At 39.5% G+C, this 20,665-nt stretch overlaps 1 protein-coding gene across 1 annotated transcript in view; it reads left to right on the top strand.

Annotated features, from left to right (window-relative positions):
- LOC126189329 (RING-type E3 ubiquitin-protein ligase PPIL2) overlaps nucleotides 1-20,665 on the top strand; it is a 77,888-nt gene that overhangs the window by 8,424 nt on the left and 48,799 nt on the right. Inside the window, exons 5-7 of the mRNA XM_049930934.1 lie at nucleotides 10,018-10,154; nucleotides 15,271-15,394; nucleotides 15,730-15,878. Of these exons, the coding sequence (XP_049786891.1) occupies nucleotides 10,018-10,154; nucleotides 15,271-15,394; nucleotides 15,730-15,878 (410 nt within the window). The remainder of the gene's footprint in view (nucleotides 1-10,017; nucleotides 10,155-15,270; nucleotides 15,395-15,729; nucleotides 15,879-20,665) is intronic.

Below are 20,665 nucleotides of genomic sequence, written 5' to 3'. Positions count from 1 at the left end.
ACAATGTTCTTGAACAGTACTGACCAAAATTTCAGACGCTGTAAGCTGAAACGCAAACAGCGTCCACTTCACGTGAAAATGTCGCACCAGTTGATCGCATCAGCTTTGCCACATCAGGCATTGCTTGATATCCCATGCATGTGTGCTGATGTAGGACAGTTCAAATTTTGGTGACAGTTTGCTGTCTTCACAAAGTCGCTGCACTGTGTTCAGAACAGTTTGCTCCCATAGGATACTGCCTGTGCTGCTAGTGTTACGCATGCGAATGTTTTATAGCACACCTACCAATTTTATGACATACTGACCAGTAACTGAGTTCATGCCAAATATGCTCAGAATTTTAGGTTTAATAGCTACGACAGCTACAAAAATCCAGATTTTGGACCAAGGAGATTCCTTGGTATTACTGATACAGGTGGTATCCAAAGACTGATTTGGTGGAGCTCTCCTAGCTACTCTATCCCGTTCAAGCCTCTTCATCTCTAAGTGACTACTGCAACTTACATCTTCCTGAAACTGCTTAGAGTAGCCATCTCTTGATCTCCCTCTGGAGTTTTTACCCTCCGCACTTCCCTCCGGTACTAAATTGGTGATCCCTCGACACCTCAGAGCATGTCCTACCAACCGATCTGTTCTTCTAGTCAAGTTGTGCCACAAATTCCTATTCTTCCTAATTCTCTTCAGGACCACCTCATTAGTTACGTGGTGTATTCATCTGATCTTCAGCATTCTTCTGTAGCACCACATTTCAAAAGCTTCTGGTCTCTATTTGTCTACATTGTTTATTGTCCATGTTTCACTTCCTTATGTGGCTACACTCCAGACAAATACTTTCAGAAAAGTCTTCCTGACACTTAAATCGAGACTTGATGTTAACAAATTTCTCTTCGGAAACGCTTTCCTTGCCATAGCCAGTCTAGATCTTATGTTGTCTCTACTTTCTCCATCATCAGTTATTTTGCTTCCCAAACAGTAAAACTCATCTACGTGTCCCATTTCCTAATCTAATTCCCTCAGCATCACCTGATTTTATTTGATTGCATTCCATTATCCTCATTTTGCTTTTGTTGATGTTCATCTTATATCCTCCTTTCAAGACACTGTCCATTCCATTCAACTGCTCTTCCAAGTCCTTTGCTGTCCCTGACAGAATTACAGTGTCGTGGGCAAACCTCGAAGTTTTTATTTCTTCTCCCTCTATTTTAATTCCTATTCCAAATTTTTCTTTTGTTTCCTTACTCCATGTTCAATATACAGACTAACATACTGAATAACATCGGGGATAGGCTACAACCCTGTCTCACTACCTTCTTAAGCACTGCTTCCCTTTCGTGCCCCTCAACTCTTGTAACTGCAATCTGGTTTCTGTGCAAATTGGAAATAGTCTTTCACTGTAGTTTACACCTGCCACTTTCAGAATTTGAAAGAGAGTATTCCAGTTAACATATTCAAAAGCTTTCTATAATGCTAAAAATGCTATAAACATATGTTTGACTTACCTTAACCCATCTTCTAAGATAAGTTCCAGTACTGAGATTGGCTTCTCTCAGTTTTTCCATTACTCTATAAAGGATTCGCATTAGTATTTTGCAGCCGTGACTTATTAAACTGACAGTTCGGTAATTTTCACACCTGTCAGTATCTGCTTTCTTGGGAATTGGAATTATTATATTCTTGACATATGAGGGTGTTTCTCCTGTCTCATACATCTTACTCAACAGATTGAAGAGCTTTGTTATGGCTGGCTCTCCCAAGGCTATCAGTAGTTCTAACAGAATGTTGTCTACTCACGGGGCATTGTTTCGACTTAGGTCTTTTTGTGCTCTGTCAAATTGTTCATGCAGTGTCATATCTCCCATCTCATCTTCATCTACATCCTCTCTCATTTCCTTAATATTGCTCTCAAGTACATCCCTTGTATGGACACTCTATATACTCCTTCCACCTTTCGTCTTTCCCTTGTTTGGTAGGACTGCTTTTCCATCTGAGCTCTTGATATTCATACAGGTGGTTCTCTTTTCTCCAAATGTGCCTTTAATTTTCTTGTATGCAGCATCTATCTTATCCCTAGTGAATATGCTACTACATCCTTACATTTCTCTCTAGGCATTCCCACTTAGCCATTTTGCACTTCCTGTCAATCTCATTTGTGAGACGTTTGTATTCCTTTTCGCCTGCTTCACTTACTGCATTTTTATATTTTCTCCTTTCATCAGTTAAATTCAATATCTTGTGTTATCCAAGGATTTCTACTAGCCCTTGTCTTTTCACCTACTTGATCCTCTGTGCCTTCACTATTTCATCTCTCAAAGCTACCCATTCTTCTTCTATTGTATTTCTTTTCTGCGTTCTTGTCTATCATTCCCAGATGCTCCCTCTAAAACTCTCTAATCCTCTAGTTCTTTCAGTTTATCTAGGTCCCATCTCCTTAAATTTCCACCTTTTCTAGTTTATTCAGTTTTAATCTGCAGTTCATAAGCAATAAATTGTGCTCAGAGTCCACATTTGTCCCTGTAAATGTCTAACAATTTAAAACCTGGTTCCTAAATAATTGTCTTAACATTATATAATCTATCTGAAACCTTATAGCATCTCCAGGCCTCTTCAACGTATACGACCTTCTTTCGTGATTCTTGAACCAAGTGTTTCAGTTTTTAAATTTTCTAACCACCTCTCGATTAAGGGATCTGACTTTCCACGTTCCGATCTGTAGAACACCAATATTGTTTCTCTTGATAACCAACGTTCTCCTGAGTAGTCCCCGCCCGGCGAACTGAATGGGGGACTATTTTACCTCTGGAATATTTTACCCAAGAGGACACCATCATTATTTATAATCATATAACCACACTGTAAAGCTGCATGCTCTCGGGAAAATTATGACTGTAGTTTCACCTTGCTTTCAGTCATTTGCAGCACCAGCACAGTGATGCTGCTTTGGTTGATGTTACAAGGCCATTTCAGTCAGTCATCCAGACTGTTGCTTCTGCAACTACTGAAAAGGCTGCCCCTCTTCAGGAACCGTATGTTTGTCTGATAAATAAATCATACCTTTTATGTAACCCATAAAGAGGAACTGAGTAATGAGATTTCAAGGGCCCAGCACCATATAGGTATTCTGTTTGAATTATGGTGACTATCCAAGTGGAAGAAGAAACTTAATTTTGTCAAGGGGAAGCATCATCTACTGCCAGATCATATTCTTTAATCTAACCCATAGTAGAGGGTTAATTTTAATGCATCCAATATCTGAGAAATACTGAAGCATGTAATGGTAGACATGCCCTTTAACAATCACTTTCGCCGCGTGGGATTAACCGAGCAGTCTAAGGCGCTGCAGTTGTGGACTGTGCGGTTGGTCCCGGTGGAGGTTCGAGTTCTCCCTCGGGCATGGGTGTATGTGTGTGTTTGTCCTTAGGATAATTTAGCTTAAGTAGTGTGTAAGCTTAGGGACTGATGACCTTAGCAGTTAAGCCCATAGGATTTCACACACACAACAATCACTTTCTTGGAAGAACATTTTTTATTCAAAAAGTTACTGTAGACATTAACTTTCAAGGATTTCTTTTTATGTTGTATGCATTCTCTCCGTCTCTTAGGGTAAACATTATGGGTGTTGACTTTTTTTAGTGTGTTAGAAAAATAACATGAGCCAGGAATCCTTAATCACCCTTACATGTCCCTGCAAGTTTCAGCCCTATCACGTGCAATAACAGCTGAAAGCCCTACAACAACTGCAGATTGAATGAATGTTTGTACTTTTGTTCCCTTAATACTTAATACACTGTTATTAATGATGATTGAAGTTCTCAGCTAGTCTGATACTGATTTTTTAGGATTATAGTCAGAAGTTACTGTGATTTTCCAAACTGATGTATGTGATTATTCTGTGCTCGTATTGTAACAAAACTGTCATCGTACACATTCAGCACTCTTTATTTTGCAAAATGTACACAGATACAACATACACACTGGCAAGATTGTGTTAATAGAGTAAATAAATTTCCAGAACAAATCTGTGATCATTTCAGGTATCTTGTCAATAAAGCTGTCTATGTTGATTAATATTTTTCTTTATTTATAGCACTGTTTCAACTACTGCCTTCATCAGATCTGTAATAAAGGTTAAATGAACATAAAAGGCGGGGTTTTTGTTTTATATTATCAGGCTATAAAAGGTGAAAAATTAAAAAGTTAATTTGTAGAAAGTTCACTCACTAAAACTTAGAACTTGTAAAACAACATTCAGTGAACATATCATTAAACTTATAAATAAGAATGTCATGAAGTGTCAACTCAGTGTAAAAAAATTACAAAGATGCAAGTGCTAATCGAGAGTTGGAGCTAGTGTGGGTTATGTTGCCTTTGTCCCACCTCCTAATGTCGTACTTATAAAATGACAATCATTAAAATTATGAACATTCTAAATTAAATTATAAAACACAATTTAAATGAGTACAGTAGCACTTTCATAAAATTAGGTTTTGTGGGCAGCACTAAGTTCATGTGCAGATCAGCTAAATAACACAATTCTGTGATCTAAAACTGTTTATACCATGCCCCAATGTTGTTGTCAGATGAAGACTTGAACATTTTCAGTGACACCCAAATCTGTACTGAACCATAACCACCAAATTGCATTTTATGAATTGCAGTACACAGAAAACTTTCTGTACAGGCATTACTATTTTTAATAACCAGCACTATTCATGGGTTGAGTAACATAACATGGCTGTCATTATTACCAACTAAAATATCCACAGATGTTCCACCATGGTTTGTAGCTACAAAATATTTGTTTGCTTGCATAGCCATATGAAATCTGATGTTCCTTCATCTACAACATGTGTATTTATGTTTTCAAAGCATTCCAGGCAAATACTGGACTGGTGTCTTAATAAGTTCCTATGTCATTTTTCTATAATGCTAAAAAATTAAACTAATGACTCTTTGACAATCCTGTTACCCAGTGTATTTGATAATGATTTGGAGACACTTTAATCTTGTACGAGCATGTGCCAGAAAGTAGTGCCTCTGAATTTTTCATGCGAAAACTCTTAAACGTTTTTTAAAGAAAACAACCACAGTTAACATTCTACATCAGTATTCTTTATGTGTGCATATTTATTTCTCAACATAGTCACCCTGGTGACAAACAGTTGATATGGTACTGATGATATTCATATTGGTTCTCCAGCCAGAACATAATGTCATCTTGACCCAAAATTTCAGCAGTCCACCTGGCCACCATCTTCAGGTGAGTAAGCAGTCACATTAATTTGCCAGAACTGACATCGAACCACAGTTCTGGCTCCATTACATACCATCCACCATACGTGCGTGAACGTGACTGCCCTGTAACACAATGCATGGCAGCGCACCAGTGGTGGAAACTCACAGAAATGATAAAATCTGTATCCAACACTGTTGACTTTTTTTGATGACTAAAACAAAGCTTTTTTAAATGTCAAACAAAACAGGGTTCCAACTCCTACTTAGAGGATACCCCTAATCTCTGTTTCTGATATTGTCAGATAGCTAGATTTCAGTAGCGTGTTTCACTACACAATCCCAGTAACGTGACACAGGGGCAGTCATTTGTGTCTCATCGCACAGCATTTTACGTCCTTCAGTAAGACAATGTTCATCGACCAAAGATTTTTCTGACTGAAATAAACACATGTGGTGATGGTGCTTCACGTGTTGATCCTGGACCGTACGGATCTTTTGTCCACTGTAGAGTTCCCGGCAGTCACAGGGAATTTTGTAGACACTGGACGTCCTCAAAACCAAATCATCCTTCATCAAGTCCAGCAGTACTCTAGTCATAGCTGGTGGACGGAATACACTTTTAATATTAAAACTCATTAAAATTCTTCCTGTTTTTGAAGATATGCCTCCTGCAAAAGGTAGGGACTGACAGCCCTCAGTCTTTTTATATGTTCATCAGATGTCTATGAGAACACTATAATGTCATTAAATGACAAAGACACATCATCCACTTCAGGTGACATAGAAGATTATCCAGCATCCGTTCAAAAGTTGCTGGTGCATTACACAAACCAAACGGCATTACCTTAAACTCGCACAGGCCCTCAGGGGTGATGAATGCAGTTTTCTCACGATCAGCCTCATCGACTTCGATTGCCAGTGTCCTGAGTACATGTCCATGGCTGAGAAAAACTTAGCCCCCTTCAGACAGTCTAGTGTATCATCAGTTCGGGGTAGAGGGTAAACGTCCTTTTTAGTTATCTTATTAAGCTTCCTATAATCAACACAAAAGCTCCAACTGCCATCCTTCTTCCTGACGAGAACTACTGGTGATGACCATGGGCTCTGCGAAGGCTGAATGATGTCATTCTTCATCATTTTCTCTACCTCGACGCGAATTATTCGACGTTCTGTTGCTGACACATGGTATGCTCTCTGCATTTTGGTTGATGGTCTCCAGTGCTAATCCAGTGCTTCACTGTCGATTTCTCTAATTTGCTCTTCACCTGTGGATTGAACCATTCAGAGAACTCTTGAAGAATGGCAAGTAGCTTCTTCTGTTGTTCCTTAGTGAGATCTGGAGATAGTCTAGCTAGAAGATTTTGTCTCGTAATGGTAGTGCTAATTTCGCCCACAGACTCTGTATGGGAGGTTTCTACGACACTCAGCTGTTCTGCGATTAATGGCTCAGCATTTGCTATGCACATGCGCCTTGGAAGGATCTGCGGTTCACGGCGACAGTTAACTTCCCACAATTCACTGAATCCGTTCTTAAACGAGACGACTGAGGCTGGGATGACGAAGTTATTCTTCAGTGTTATGCTTCTCTTACATTCCATGACAACATCCATGGGTTGATGCATGGCATGACACATGACAGTTACCTTTCTAGTACTGACTGCAGGAATGATCACTTCATCCAGCACACATTGTCTCCACACACTCGGATGCGCATCTTCCTGTCCACAGTATCTCATCTCGTCTAGCATAATCTTTGAGTGACCACAATCTATAATTGCCTGAGAAGCTTTCAAAAAGTCCCATTCGAGAATAATGTCATGACTACACTCTTGCAAGACGATAAATTCTAAGGGCTGTGTATGGCCACTTGTACCCACATGAATGACACATCCTCCTGTAGGTTTTGCATATTTCCCATTAGCCACTTTCAGCAAATATGTTTTGTTGTTGAGGAATATGGTTTTCTGCAAACTGGTGATGCTGTTTCTCCAAAATGACTGAATATGATGTTCCAGAGTCCACAAGAGCTTGGGCTGGTCGGCCATCCATAAGGACACCAATGTAGTTTCCTGTCATTTTTGAAGTGATCGACAGCAGAGAATTTTTCTCTTCGGTGGCCTCACCTCCAAGGCAGATCACACCCTTTAGTTTTCCAGGTTGCAGCAGCTAGGTGATCGGCTGGAGCTTTTATGTGGCGATGGAGACCGTGATTGGCGTATTGGGGAGTGTCCTCTCTAGTGGCTACCTTGGGGCGACGGTGACCTACGTTGTCCTGCACCCACATCTTCTTGGTCATCTTTGTTGTCCCGGAGTTGGCGTCGGCTAAGATCGGTGTGCTGTCTTCTGGCGCAGTTGTCATCAAATATCTGCCACCTTTCCTGACAATAGCGCAACACATGTTCCGGTCGTCTGCAGTGGAAACATACTGGTTGGTTATCCTAGGTCCTCCAGATGTCAGTCTTCCTTGATGCCCAAACAGGTCCCTCATGCGGCATTGTAGAAATGTAAATTCACCTGGGTCTTGACTTTTTCACCGTTTTAGAGGGAAATGAAGAACGAGAGATTGGGTTCAATGTCTGTTTCACTTCCTCCCTTCTTGAAGCGTCTCAGTTTTTTGCTCGCCGTGCAATCCAAGTGCCTTCTGAACTTCCTCTCTCACTATCTGACAAAGAACACCTGTGAAATCAGTTTCTTCCTCCGTAACGGACATCGATACGACAAATGGAAGCCGTTAAAACTCAGTTCGTCAGCGCACCTGATGATGGCAACATGTCTGATCGCCGAAATATTGTGCCCGTTGGACACTATGAACCGGCAGTATACCCATGGACTGTTCGAGCAACAAATACACCGGGAGAAACTGAAGAATCACTTCTTGCGTGTAATTCTTTTTTGTTGTATTGTCTTGATATACTGGCACCATTTTTTGAAGTTGTCTGCTGTCAAAACCTCCTTCAGGAGTAGGGCTTGATACATGTCCTCAGCAACACCCTTCATGAGATATGCAACCTTATCTTCCTCCTCCAATCTAGGATCCACTATTTTACACAGCTCCAAGATGTCTTGAATGTAGGATGCTGTAGTTTCCCCTGGATGCTGTGCCCTGCACTTTAATTTATCTTCAGCCTTGCACCTCTGTCGTTGTGTGTCGCCGAAATACTAGTGCAGTTCTGCCTGGAATACTTCCCAACTTGTGAACTTCTCCTTGTTAATCTCATACCATTGCTTGGCAGTGCCCTCCAAGTAGAAAAATGTGTTAGCCAAACACACGGTGTCATCTCATTTGTTAAATTTGGCTATACCTTTAGCCACTTGTTTGGATGTTGGCCATCGCCACCAGAGAACCCGGAAGGATGTCTCATGTGGTGGCACACAGTTGCTGTATTGTAATGTCTCTTCTTTTCTGTCTCCGATAGATTGTGATCTGTTGAATATGGCTCGAACTTGGGTTTCTAGCCATGTAAACGGCACTTCTGTCGTGGCCTGATGGAAGCCACTGTGTCATCGATGATGTGCGCTATCACAAGTCCCAATACACAGTGCCTCCACCAGAATAATGTCACGTAGAAGAAGGTGTAATTAGATGAAAGACAAACACTAACTTCACCTAACGAAGGTTTATTCAGCACTTGCACATACAAGAGCGCGGAGCGAACTGCCTCCGGTCAGAACACTTATGGTATATATACAGTTATAGAACATTCCACTACAATGATTCTTGACATTTGTGGAAACTTCTAGAATGTACTTGAACTGCATATAGAAATCAAAATTTTATGGTTCAGGTGAGTATTGAACCCTTAATCTTCCATGCAACAGTCTAGTATCATAACCACTACACCACGGTGACTGTGCTACTCAGCTTATTCTGCGAGAATATTGATTTATTGTTTCCATGAGTTTTCACCACTGGTGTGCTGTCGTGCTTTGTACTAGAGAGCAGTTATGTTTAGGCACGCGGGTTGGACCTACAGATGGTGTATAAAGGAACTATTGTTGCACTTCGATTTCAGTTCCAGTGAGTTAGTGTGACAGCTTATTCACCTGAAGATGCCGGACAAGTGGACCCCCGAAATATTGTCAAGATGATGTTATGTCCTGGCTGGAGACCTGATACTAATATCAAGAGACAAGTTCATTGATACCATCACTGTAGAATTCTTGTCTACATTGACAGAGCCTTCACTTCATCTATGCTTGCACCAATTCATCATTATCAAAGTGATGTCCTTGAACATGTTCTTTAAGTTTTGGAAACAGATGAGACTCGGATGGTGCCAAGTTGAGACTGTATGGACGATCATTGATGACAGTGAACTCAAAGCGTCGGACTGTTGGCACTTTCATACTGAAGGAGAAGGTGCTCCATGTGTGGACTAGCTCTTCGAATTTGAAACTAGATTATAATACATTGTTTCTCATGCTTGCACGTAGTTATGTTAGAGTCTACCATGTTACACACTACAATTGGGAGCTCACTAGTGGCAGGGGGCTGCAAATATGTAGACAAGAAGAATAAAGATGTAGAATGTGAATATAATTTGTTTTATTTAGAAAGCTTGAAGAGTTTTCTCATCAAAACTTCGGATGCATTACTTTTCAACATGCCCTTGTATGATGTCCTCTTTAATAGAACTACTAGCAGGCTGTGATAAAGATCTCAAATTTTAGGTATTTTAACTGTTTTTGATATCAGAATGGGCTGAAAATATTGATTTTTATGTCCTGAATTTAAATTTTGTAGCATTATATAAAATTGCTTGTTTTATTGTTATCGGTTTCCAGATCCAGACGATGACCCATCAGCACGCCTGAAAACTGTAAATGCTGAAACACAGGCAATTTTGGATGAACTGAATCGTGAATACAAGGCACCTGAAACTAAAGTAGAAGAAAAGAAAGTTGCTGACAAATTTAATGCGGTAATAGAGTACATGTAAAGTGTCAATAATTTTGTGATTGTAGAAACGTTTGTATCATACTCTTCTTGTTTAATGAATGAAAAAGGCCATCAGCAACAGTCAGACATGACTCTTTGTGAAATACTCACTTGAAGTGACAGAAGCACACATGGCACTATTTCACCAACAATCCTTGCCTTCATCACTTTCATTGGATGAGCAGCTTAGGCACTTATGCAGCAGCACAACTGTGTCTCGCAGAGAGACTGATGCAGTCTTGTTTCACCACTAGCTCTGATACTGAATTTAGATTTTGATCTGTAAAGCACATTCCAATATTTCAAATGCTGAAGCTACTCTTTCTACGTTAGGAGGCATTGACATCCACTGTTTGCAAACCACCATGACATGGAGACTTTTCTAGTGTCCAGCCCTTTGTAAGAGAGAGTTAAAAATATTTAATTAATTTGGTATCTAAGCACAGAATCAAACTATAAAAGAGATTATGAACCAAATAACTGCACTCACAGTTTGATTGCATATGTAATTAATGAACTGCTAAATTCTATAGGCAAATTTCCTCCACGAAAGTAATTTTTTCCATGATTCCAAAGTGAACAGTGTGTTGCCGAAGTAAAGGACCACAGCATGAGAAGGTCTGCATAATTTTTAGATTTCTGGAAATAAATTTAGTAAAATAGTTTAAAGATGATATGTTTGTTGGAAAGCAAGTCAGTGTTCACTGCATTCAAACTTGCTCTGATTCCATGAAAAGAGACCTTTTTCTCGTGGGAGCATTGGGCTGGTGCTAACGCAGAATGACCAACTTAAAAGTGCAGTAGACTCCCCACTACTCTCCCTGAAAGGCTGCTGGAGTGTCAGCACTACTCCTCTAATCAAGGTGGCTACAAGGAACTACTTTTTACCAGTGGAGTCACTCGGCAGTGTTAATCACAATGTATTGGCTTCAGTCCACTGTGATGATTGGTGTGCAAGTCTGCCGCCATTGTAGTTGCAACATACACTGGACTTGGTAACTTGAAGTCTGGTGTGCACAGGAAACTCATGATGAGATTTGATCGCATCTGTAGGTGATGTGCAGTATTTCAGAAGTCCCTGTAGCAATGTGTGCTTGTGTCCAGTTCTGCAAGCAGCTGACCGCCAGTGCACTGATGCTGTAGTGGTGCTTTTGGGCCCCCATCCTTGTTGTTATCTCTCTAACTGTTATTGCTCAGTAACTGCTTATTTATGTATCTTGTTTGTCCCAATAGATGTGTATGCAGATTTTGAATTCAAGTGCAGAACCTCTGTTATTCTTCTATAATCCTTCCACATGTCTCCAAGAAACTCTTAATAAGTCACTATTGAAACCTCTTCTATAGGTTGCGAGCTCAATCACTGAACAATTCAAGGGGAGAGACAGTTTTTGCAAGTAAGCCATGACTTGTCTGTAAAATTATGGGAGGAAGTGACAGACTTGTAGGTAAATTTGTAATCGTCAGTAGGAATCAAAATTTGTCTTTTCATTTATTAGTCTTGTGACAATTGATTACAAAGCAGTGCAGTAAATTTTTCCAGGGCTTCACAGGCCTGGCACATGTACCAGTCTGGGTGGATTATAGAACAACAGCTACTGACTATTATGTAAGATCTTAGATGTGGTTGTTCATCCACTCCCAAAGATATACTGAGTGGGCTGGTAGATAGATGGTGTTTTCTTCAGCTATTCTCTGAACATGAAATAATACATTTTAGGTAGCAGCTTTCGACTATGTCTGTACTGATTTTCTCTCTCAAAATGAATGGTGCAGTTTTAAAAATTAATAATAAATTGATTTATTACTTTATACAGGCTAACCTTACATCATAAACAGCAGCAATTGTCCAAGCTTTTGGTGTGCTACCCACTGTTTGCATGTTGTCTTTACTACAAAGGTGTAGCGTCTATTTCCAGGATGGCATTGCAACAGGAAAAGACTTTTGGTTGTGTCCATTTTGAAGTGACCAGGTCTGCGTTCATAGTGCAGCAAGAGTTTTGTGCACAGTTTAGGAAAGTGCCCCCCCCCCCCCCCCCACACACACACACACAAGAATAACGTAGGTAGGTGTTAAAGTGTGCTAGGCATTTCATCTAAGTCGTCACAGGTCATTTTGTAAAGCAAGTAGGGAATTGTAAATGCCAAATGTTATGGTTTTGTGTAAGTGGCTATGTTATAAACTGTACAAAGTGGGATTAGTGCAGGCCATTACAGTGGCAGACAAAGTTGAAAGGCATGACTTTTGTGAAGAGTTGCAGTTAAAAATGGAGGATATTGGTTTTGTAGAAAGACTTATCTTCCATGTAAGTGGCAAAGGGAACACATACAATGTCCATATCTAGGAAGTGAGAAACCACATATGCTGATAGAGCATCAGCATGACTCACCACAAGTGAACATTTTCTGTGCGGTAGCATGTGAAAAAGTCAATGGCCCCTTTTTTTTCCAAACAGATGGTGACAAATAATTCATTTTAAGACATTTTGGAAACCTCATAGTTAACCCAGCAGAACACCCTTTACGGTGATACATTTTGCAAGTGGACGGTGCTCTGCCCCAATTTCACAGGAATGTACAAGAGCTTCTTAATCGTGTTCTTCACCAAAGCTGGATTGGATGTGCTGCAACAGCCTTCTCCTGTGGCCTCCCTGTTTGCTAGATTTAACACCCTTCAATTTCTTTCTGTGGGGGTTTGAGTTTATGTCCTGCCAATGCCCGTGCCCCTTGAGAAAGTGTGTGATTGGATAAAGCATGCACTGCGTACCATCACGTAGGACATGCTACACTGAGTGTGGAAAGAATCTGATTACCATGTAGATGTGTTTTGTGTGAGCAAGGTTGCACATATTGAATGATTGGGAGAGTTGCCACTGCTTATGCTGTGAGGTTTGCCCATATAAAGTAGTAAATTGATTTGTTATTATTTTTTAAAACCACACAATTAATTTAAAGATCAAAGTCCAGGTTAGGATATCAACAATATTATGAAAAGGATAGATTGCTACTCACCTTAAAGATGGCACACGAGTTGCAGAAAGGCACAATGAAAAGACTGTATACATGTAGCATTTGGTGAAAGCTTTTTTCAGAATGAAAAACGCAACATGTTCACACAAGCAAAACATCTTGTACATGACTGCTGTCTCCGTCCAGAATAAAAAATAAAAAGATAGCGTAAAAATGCTATACTTTCCTGTGACAGTCACAGAATACCAAGCCAAATATGACAGTAGAGCCTTTTCCACCATTTCTAATACTTGTACATTACTGAAACTCTTTAGTCAAACAATGAAAAAATCCAGGATGGAATTTAACAATATTACAAAAAGGATAGTTACTACTCACCATATAGTGGAGATACTGAGTTGCAGATAGACACAACAAAAAGACTGTCCCACAATCTCTGGTAGTCTGGCTGAAGCTGCCAGAGACAGTCTGACCAAAAGCTTATTGTGTGGCAGTCTGTCTGTTATGCCTACCTGCAGCTCAGCATCTGCGCTATATGGTGAGTAACAACTATCCATTTCATAATATTGAATCTCTTTAATGGTACGTTAGATTGCTGGTGCTACATATCATTTTTGAAAACACAACAGTTGATCTGAACCAAGTCAATAAGTACCTTGCTGTCATAGCAGAAATCAGCATATAAAATATCTTATGCTTTAGCTAAAAATCCAGTTAGAGACTATGCTTCATTCCAAAACATTCGTTGTGTGTTTACATCTGAATTGGGTAATCTGAATCATTCGATTTTTTTTAAATGTACGATGACTTAGATTACCTGCATTCCACGTACTCTGTCCTGAGTTTTTATCATTATAAATCAATTGTATTTTTTGGCAACTAAGTTGACATATGTTTTCTGCTTTTACTGATAAATACCAAAGAAAATGACATCTCAGATGCTATCAACTCATTTCTTGTGAGATGCAAATATTCACTTATATTGAATCAGTACTTCATAGAAAGTAAAATTTCTTAAACTTCTAAAAATGATGCTCAAGACATGCTATCATGTTAGTGAATTGCTACATGTGTGTGCTGTTGAGACAAGCCTTGCTGGCTCTGAATCTTCCTCTGCAAGAAAACTGAAGGATGATATGTTGGATAAGTCTCTTTTCACTTGAAGATACCTATTTATCCACTTAGTAATTTGATAAAAATTTTATGAAACTTCTATAACTCATAGCTGTACAGGGTGAAACAGAACTCCACCAAAAAACTTTCAGAGCCTGTTGTATTTTGGTATAAAGGACGTACAGTCTCTGTCAACTCATTATGGAATTATTGCATTTTGTTTAGTTTCTTGCCCCTATTAGCTTTCTATCTGTATTGCACTGAAAATAGTGCACAGCAGTGCAAATTTTGACAATATGTGCTGTGTATCTTGTTTCTGTTTGCTCATGTTACGTGATGTTGACTACAGTATTGCTCTCTTCAACTTGTTGCCCTCAAGTTTGCATTCAGTACTGCTCGGTTTTGTCTTGGGTTTTGTTTTCTGGCTGTGCTAGTCTATGTTAACAGTGATAGACAGCAGTACTATAGAAGGTTTACTGATGAAGAATTGGCCGATGTATACCTTGTGTATGGGTTCACAGACTGCAATGGAAGATCAGCACGACACTACATTGAGCTGTTACTGAACCAATGCCCAATCATACATGGTGCTTTTGCTTCTGACTGTTGTTGCGTTACTCATATTATTTGTCTTGTGTGTTTTGGTTATTGTATATCATGTACCTCATCAGTGTTGTGAAGGTACTTTTACAGAAACAAGAATGACTGTGGTAACAAACCAAATAAACCATAATTACATTATTACTTTGCAATGAGCACCTGGAGAAGATGGGTCCATTATACCGAAATACTCAGAAGGTATCCCTGAACAACCTCTGAAAGTTTATCGGTGGAGTTCTCGTTCACTCTGTATATCAATGGGCCTACATTTTTAGAATGTGTTGGAAGAAATTAGAAATTACTCAAACAGTTCATCATGACATTCCAGAGCAACATCACTCACCTACCAGATTTAATGTATGTGGTTTTTTTGTGTTACAGGTTATTTTCTAAGCTTATATTTTGTTATATTTTCGTAGGCACATTACTCTACTGGTGCAGTGGCTGCAGGCTTTACTTCAACTACTATAGCACCAACAACAGTACATGAAGCTGCTATTATTGATGAAGATGTAGTACGTTATGAGCGTGTTAAGAAGAAAGGTAAGTGTAATAGAACTGTTCCCCAATGAATAAGGGAAAATTAAATAGAAGAATGAAGCAAATGCTCAGTAACAGCATGTATTTCTAGATCATATAGATGTAATTTGCTTCAGTTCTTGTCTTCAAATATGATAAAGTATGATTCACTGAAATTTAAGTATTGTTTGTATTTAAATGTAAATTGTTCATGGTCCATGGTCATGTTCATGGTCCATGCAACTTTTTCATTCAATGGATCATGCCCATACAACCTGGAAGATTTACCAGCGCGTAAGACTTCTGGTTGTGAAATTTTTCTTGTGCATGTAATTCAGGTGAACAAATTTCTTTTTAAGGTTACGTTCGGTTAGTAACAAATCTGGGACCATTGAACTTGGAACTTCATTGTGATATGGTGCCAAAAGTTTGTGAAAACTTCCTGAAACTGGCCAACCGTGGTTATTACGATGGCACTAAGTTTCATCGATCTATTCGTAATTTCATGGTATGTGCAAACATCTTTTTTCTATTTAATCGTTTATGATCTGACAGGACTTCAAAGTCCCATTTTAGACAAATGAGTGTAAAACATTCTTCATCATTTGAATTGGCACACAAATGTAGCACTCCCCTTATTCTTGCTTTGGTACATTGTTAATGCATCACAGTTCTTTCATGGATGTGTTATCTGTGCTACCAAAGCAATTTGAATTTCAGCGCCCGCAGTCCTCGCTGTATTTGGTTGTATGCAGTTGCAGGATGATCATTCAGTTTTTACTCCGTGCATTTACTGTGAGAATCCAATCTTCATAATTTTTTTTTCCTGTTATTCGGCAAGTAGATTTATGCTAATAATTGACTAGAAGCGGAATATATTATAAATTTGTAAAGATAATTTGGTACTTGTAAGTCCCGTCAAGCCTATAGATTTGTGTTTTTGCATGACAGGTTATGAGGAGAAAGTTGAAAGATGAAGAGATACTGGAATTACTACTGGAGGATTTTCCATCTGACATCAGTACACTTGATAAGGAAAGCCATGATTCTGATAAATAACAGGTTTTAGAAAAATTCAAACGCAGCAGTGTACAAGTGCAAAAAAACAAAAAATCTTGCCACACTGTCCACCAGTCAACAAGAGAATATTTCCATGTGTTCTCGAGAAGCTGAAGAAACCCATTTTGAGGACGGTAGTGATTTTGAAAATGACCTGACAGACTGCGAACAAGAAAGCAGCAATATACAAGCACTACAAGAGGGAAATAGCAAAAAGCAAGCTGCGAGTCACAAAGACAATACAGACTCTCCCTCTGCTGAAAATGAAAGAAATGCCAAAATTGTGAATCACAGTCTGAAAGTTTCTCGCAAATTTAGGAGACAAAAGTTTGTAACAGATTTTCCAAAATTTATACTCCAAAAGGGAGTGATCGAGCAATACTTTTCCCGAAAGGGTTCTGCAACATATCTTTTTGACTGTTTTGTCAAGCAAAATGACTGAAAATATTATTTTTAAAAGTAATCTGTATATTCTGCAAAAGGGGAAACAGATTCAGCCTATAACTGAAGAAGAGCTTTACGGATTTCTTGGTCTTTAATTCTTCTGCTGTTATCATCATTTGCCACAAAAACTTCATTATTGGTGTTGTGATAGTGATCTGAATGTTCCACTTGTCACGCAAATAATGACAAGAGAGAGACACAAACAACTTCAGTCTGTGATTCACCTGATTGATAAGTAACACACAACCGAAAACAACTACAAACTATAAAAACTCTCTCTAATGTCATCTGACAGAGAACTCAGTAAAATTTTACTATGTCTCTGTCTTCTGATGTATGGGGAAAGAAATACCATCTGCATGTTGGCATCAACCATTATGTGCTTATCACCTTTCTATACCTAAGAGCAACACAGACAAACTGTGTAAAGTACATCTGCTAATTACAGCATTGAACAAAAACTTTCGGAAACTACGGCTTCCATATCAGATTCAGAGTATCGATGAGAGTATTGTTCAATTCAAAGGACAATCTTCCAGAAAACAATACAGTCAGTGAAATGTGGGTACAAGTTTTGGTGTCATGCATATATGTCAGGTTAAATCTATGAATTTGATGTCTACCAGGGTGAAACATCTGATAGCAGCAAAGAAAAGTTCGGACTTGGTGGAAGTGTGGTGCAGAAAGTGACATTCTGCCTTCACTACAATAATTATGTAGTTGTGATGGACAGCTACTTCTCTTCTTTGAATCTTTTTGAATATCTAAAAGCTCATGGTGTATACGCATGTGGAACAGTGCATCCCAATAGACTTTGCCTACCAAAACTAAAGAATTATCAAGAGCTGCTAAGAGGTGAATTAGAGATTCAAACTTCGGAAGAAGGAATTACATTTTTCAGATGGAAAGACAATAAGAGAGCATATTTTTTATCTAATTTTCATGGAACTGAAACAGCCAACATAAAACGGAAACAAAAAGATGGTACAAAAGTTGATATGACAGCCCCAGTTGTGGTTAGAGATTATAATTCACATATGGATGGAATTGATAAAGCAGATATGCTTCAATCCATTTATGACAGACTGTAAAGCTAAAAAATGTTGGCACCACCTGTATTTTGCTGCCATCGATATAACACTTGTGAATTCATACATTATATAGTCAGATTTCAATGGACGAATAGCTTTCCTTCAATTCGGGTGTATGGTAACTCAGGGATTTCTGACAAAATGTAAAACAGTTTTGAAGAAAAGAGGAAGACCAAAGCAAGAAACGTCTCCCAGCTCTTTACTCCGTAAAAGAAGGCAGAAATCAAATAATGGAAAATCCAGGATGGAATGTAATAATATTATGAGGAGGAAAGTTGCCACTCACCATATGGAGGAGATGCTGAGTCACAGATAGGCAAAACAAAAAGATTTTCACACTTAAAGCTTTCGGCCATTAAGGTCTTTGTTTCTCACACACACACACACACACACAAAAATGCAACTCACACACAAGACTGCAGTCTCAAGCAACTGAAACCACACTGTGAGCAGTGGCACCAGTGCATGATGAGAGTGGCGACTGGCTGGGAGGAAAGGAGGAGGCTGGAGTGGGGAGGTGGAGGGATAGTACGGTGGGGATGGTGGACAGTGGAAATGCTGCAGGCTGGGTGGCGGGCAGGGGAGAGGTGGGGAGGAGGGGGGGGGGGAAGTAGTGAAAAAGGAGAGAAATAGAGAGAAATAAAAAAAAAAAAAGACTGAGTGCTGGAATGGGAGCTGGGAAGGGGCTGGATGGGTGAGGGCAGCGACTAACGAAGGTTGAGACCAGGAGGGTTACGGGAACATAGGATGTATTGCAGGGAAAATTCCCACCTGTGCAATTCAGAAAAGTTGGTGTTGGTGGGAAGGATCCATATGGCACAGGCTGTGAAGCAGTCATTGAAATGAAGGATATTATTTTTGGCAGCGTGTTCAGCAACAGGGTTATCCACTTGTTTCTTGGCCACAGTTTGTCAGTGGCCATTCATGCAGACAGACAGCTTGTTGGTTGTCACGCCTATAGAATGCAGCACAGTGGTTGCAGCTTAGCTAGTAGACCACATGACTGGTTTCACAGATAGCCCTGCCTTTGATGGGATATATGATGCTAGTGACCGGACTGGAGTAGGGAGGTGGTGGTGGGAGGATGTATGGGAGAGGTCTTGCATCTAGGCCTACTACAGGGGTATGAGCCATTTCTCTCCTTCTCCGCTACTTCCCTCCACCTCTCCCCTGCCTGCCGCCCAACCTCCACCACTTCACTGTCTCCCATCGCCACCATACTGTCCCTCTCCCTCCCTGTCCCAGCCTCCTCCTTCCCCACACCCAGTTGCCACTGCACTGGTGCTGCTGCTCGCAGTGTGGTTTTAGTTGCCTGGAACTGCAGTCATGTGTGTGAGTTGCTTTTGCATTTGTTTGTTTGTTTGTTTGTTTGTTTGTTTGTGTGTGTGTGTGTGTGTGTGTGTGTGTGTGTGTGTGTGTGTGTTTGTGTGTGCGCGTGCGCGTGCTTTCATGGGTGTGCATGCACGCATACTCGCACGCGCACTTGCGTGCGTATGTGTGTGTCTTGTTGACAAAGGCCATTGGATGGAAGCTTTAAGTGTGAAAATCTTTTTGTTGTGCCTATCTGCAACTCAGCATCTCCGCTATATGGAAAGAAGAAAGAAAGGTTTTTCACCTTCAAATGAAATTCGAACCCAAAATCTCAGAGCTCATTGGCCAAATTTTGTTGCAAGTCGTGGTAGTTGTGAAAACTGTGCTGTTCATAATATAGAATCAGGCCTCATTCTGAATGTTCTCATTGTAGAGTATTTTTGTGTGTCAGTGAAAGAAAAAACGATTTCTATGAGTATCACTTTTTATGAAGTAATGTTTGTTACTGTCTGTACAGTTTTTTTGAAAAAAATTAATAAAATTTGCATAATATTATTCGGTCTGGTTTTTCTTTATACTAAACCCAGTGGTGGATTTACATATAGGCCCACTAGGCATGGGCGGCACCTTAAGGGGGGGGGGGGGGGGATTGTGTGCCTAGGGGCGTAAAATTGTTAAATCCACCACTGACTAAACTTATTTCCTAACAACTAGAATACCACAGAAAAATTTCGAAATGTCAAAGTCAAAAAAGAAAAAATTCAGGCCATAAAGAAGGAAGTCAGATGTCCATGGTAATAGAAAATGTCACTACATGACTGTATATTCTTGAGTCCACAGAAGAATTTTTAATCTCATACAGCATATATTTAATCTCTATTTAATTCTGACCTATTTTGTCAAAGTATCACATAACCTGGAAACAAACTGAAAACCTGTGCTGCAGGGTAAGACACTCATTTTCTTTCATACATTTACTTAGTCAGTGTTGTAGTTTCTTATGAACAAGTTTATATTGATGGCAACAGTGTGGGATAAAATATGCAAGGATATCATTTTAGAATACCAAGGGCTATTTGTAGAAACTTCACTGACTAGAAGTTAATTTTGAATTTAATTCTGAAAATAATCCCAGCCCATGAATTTGCTATGTTGTGCAGTACTAAACTTAGATTGAATGAACAAGGTTTTAAATTAGCATGTAGTATCTGTAAAATCAATAAATAGAAACTATATAATTTTCAGTGCTTAAGGCTCTCGTACACAGAATGCTGCTCACCGTCATGGCCCAGAATGGTAGGGAAACAGCATTTGGAATATTCAGGTGGTACTGTTTTAAAACATTTATGTTCTCATAATTATCTGGACAGCCAATACCGTAGAAAATACA

The sequence above is a fragment of the Schistocerca cancellata genome, chromosome 1, assembly GCF_023864275.1.
Source record: "Schistocerca cancellata isolate TAMUIC-IGC-003103 chromosome 1, iqSchCanc2.1, whole genome shotgun sequence".
Classification (NCBI taxonomy): Eukaryota; Metazoa; Arthropoda; class Insecta; order Orthoptera; family Acrididae; genus Schistocerca; species Schistocerca cancellata.
Note: the sequence above shows the minus strand (reverse complement) of the source record. Positions and strands in the feature narration are given on the sequence as shown.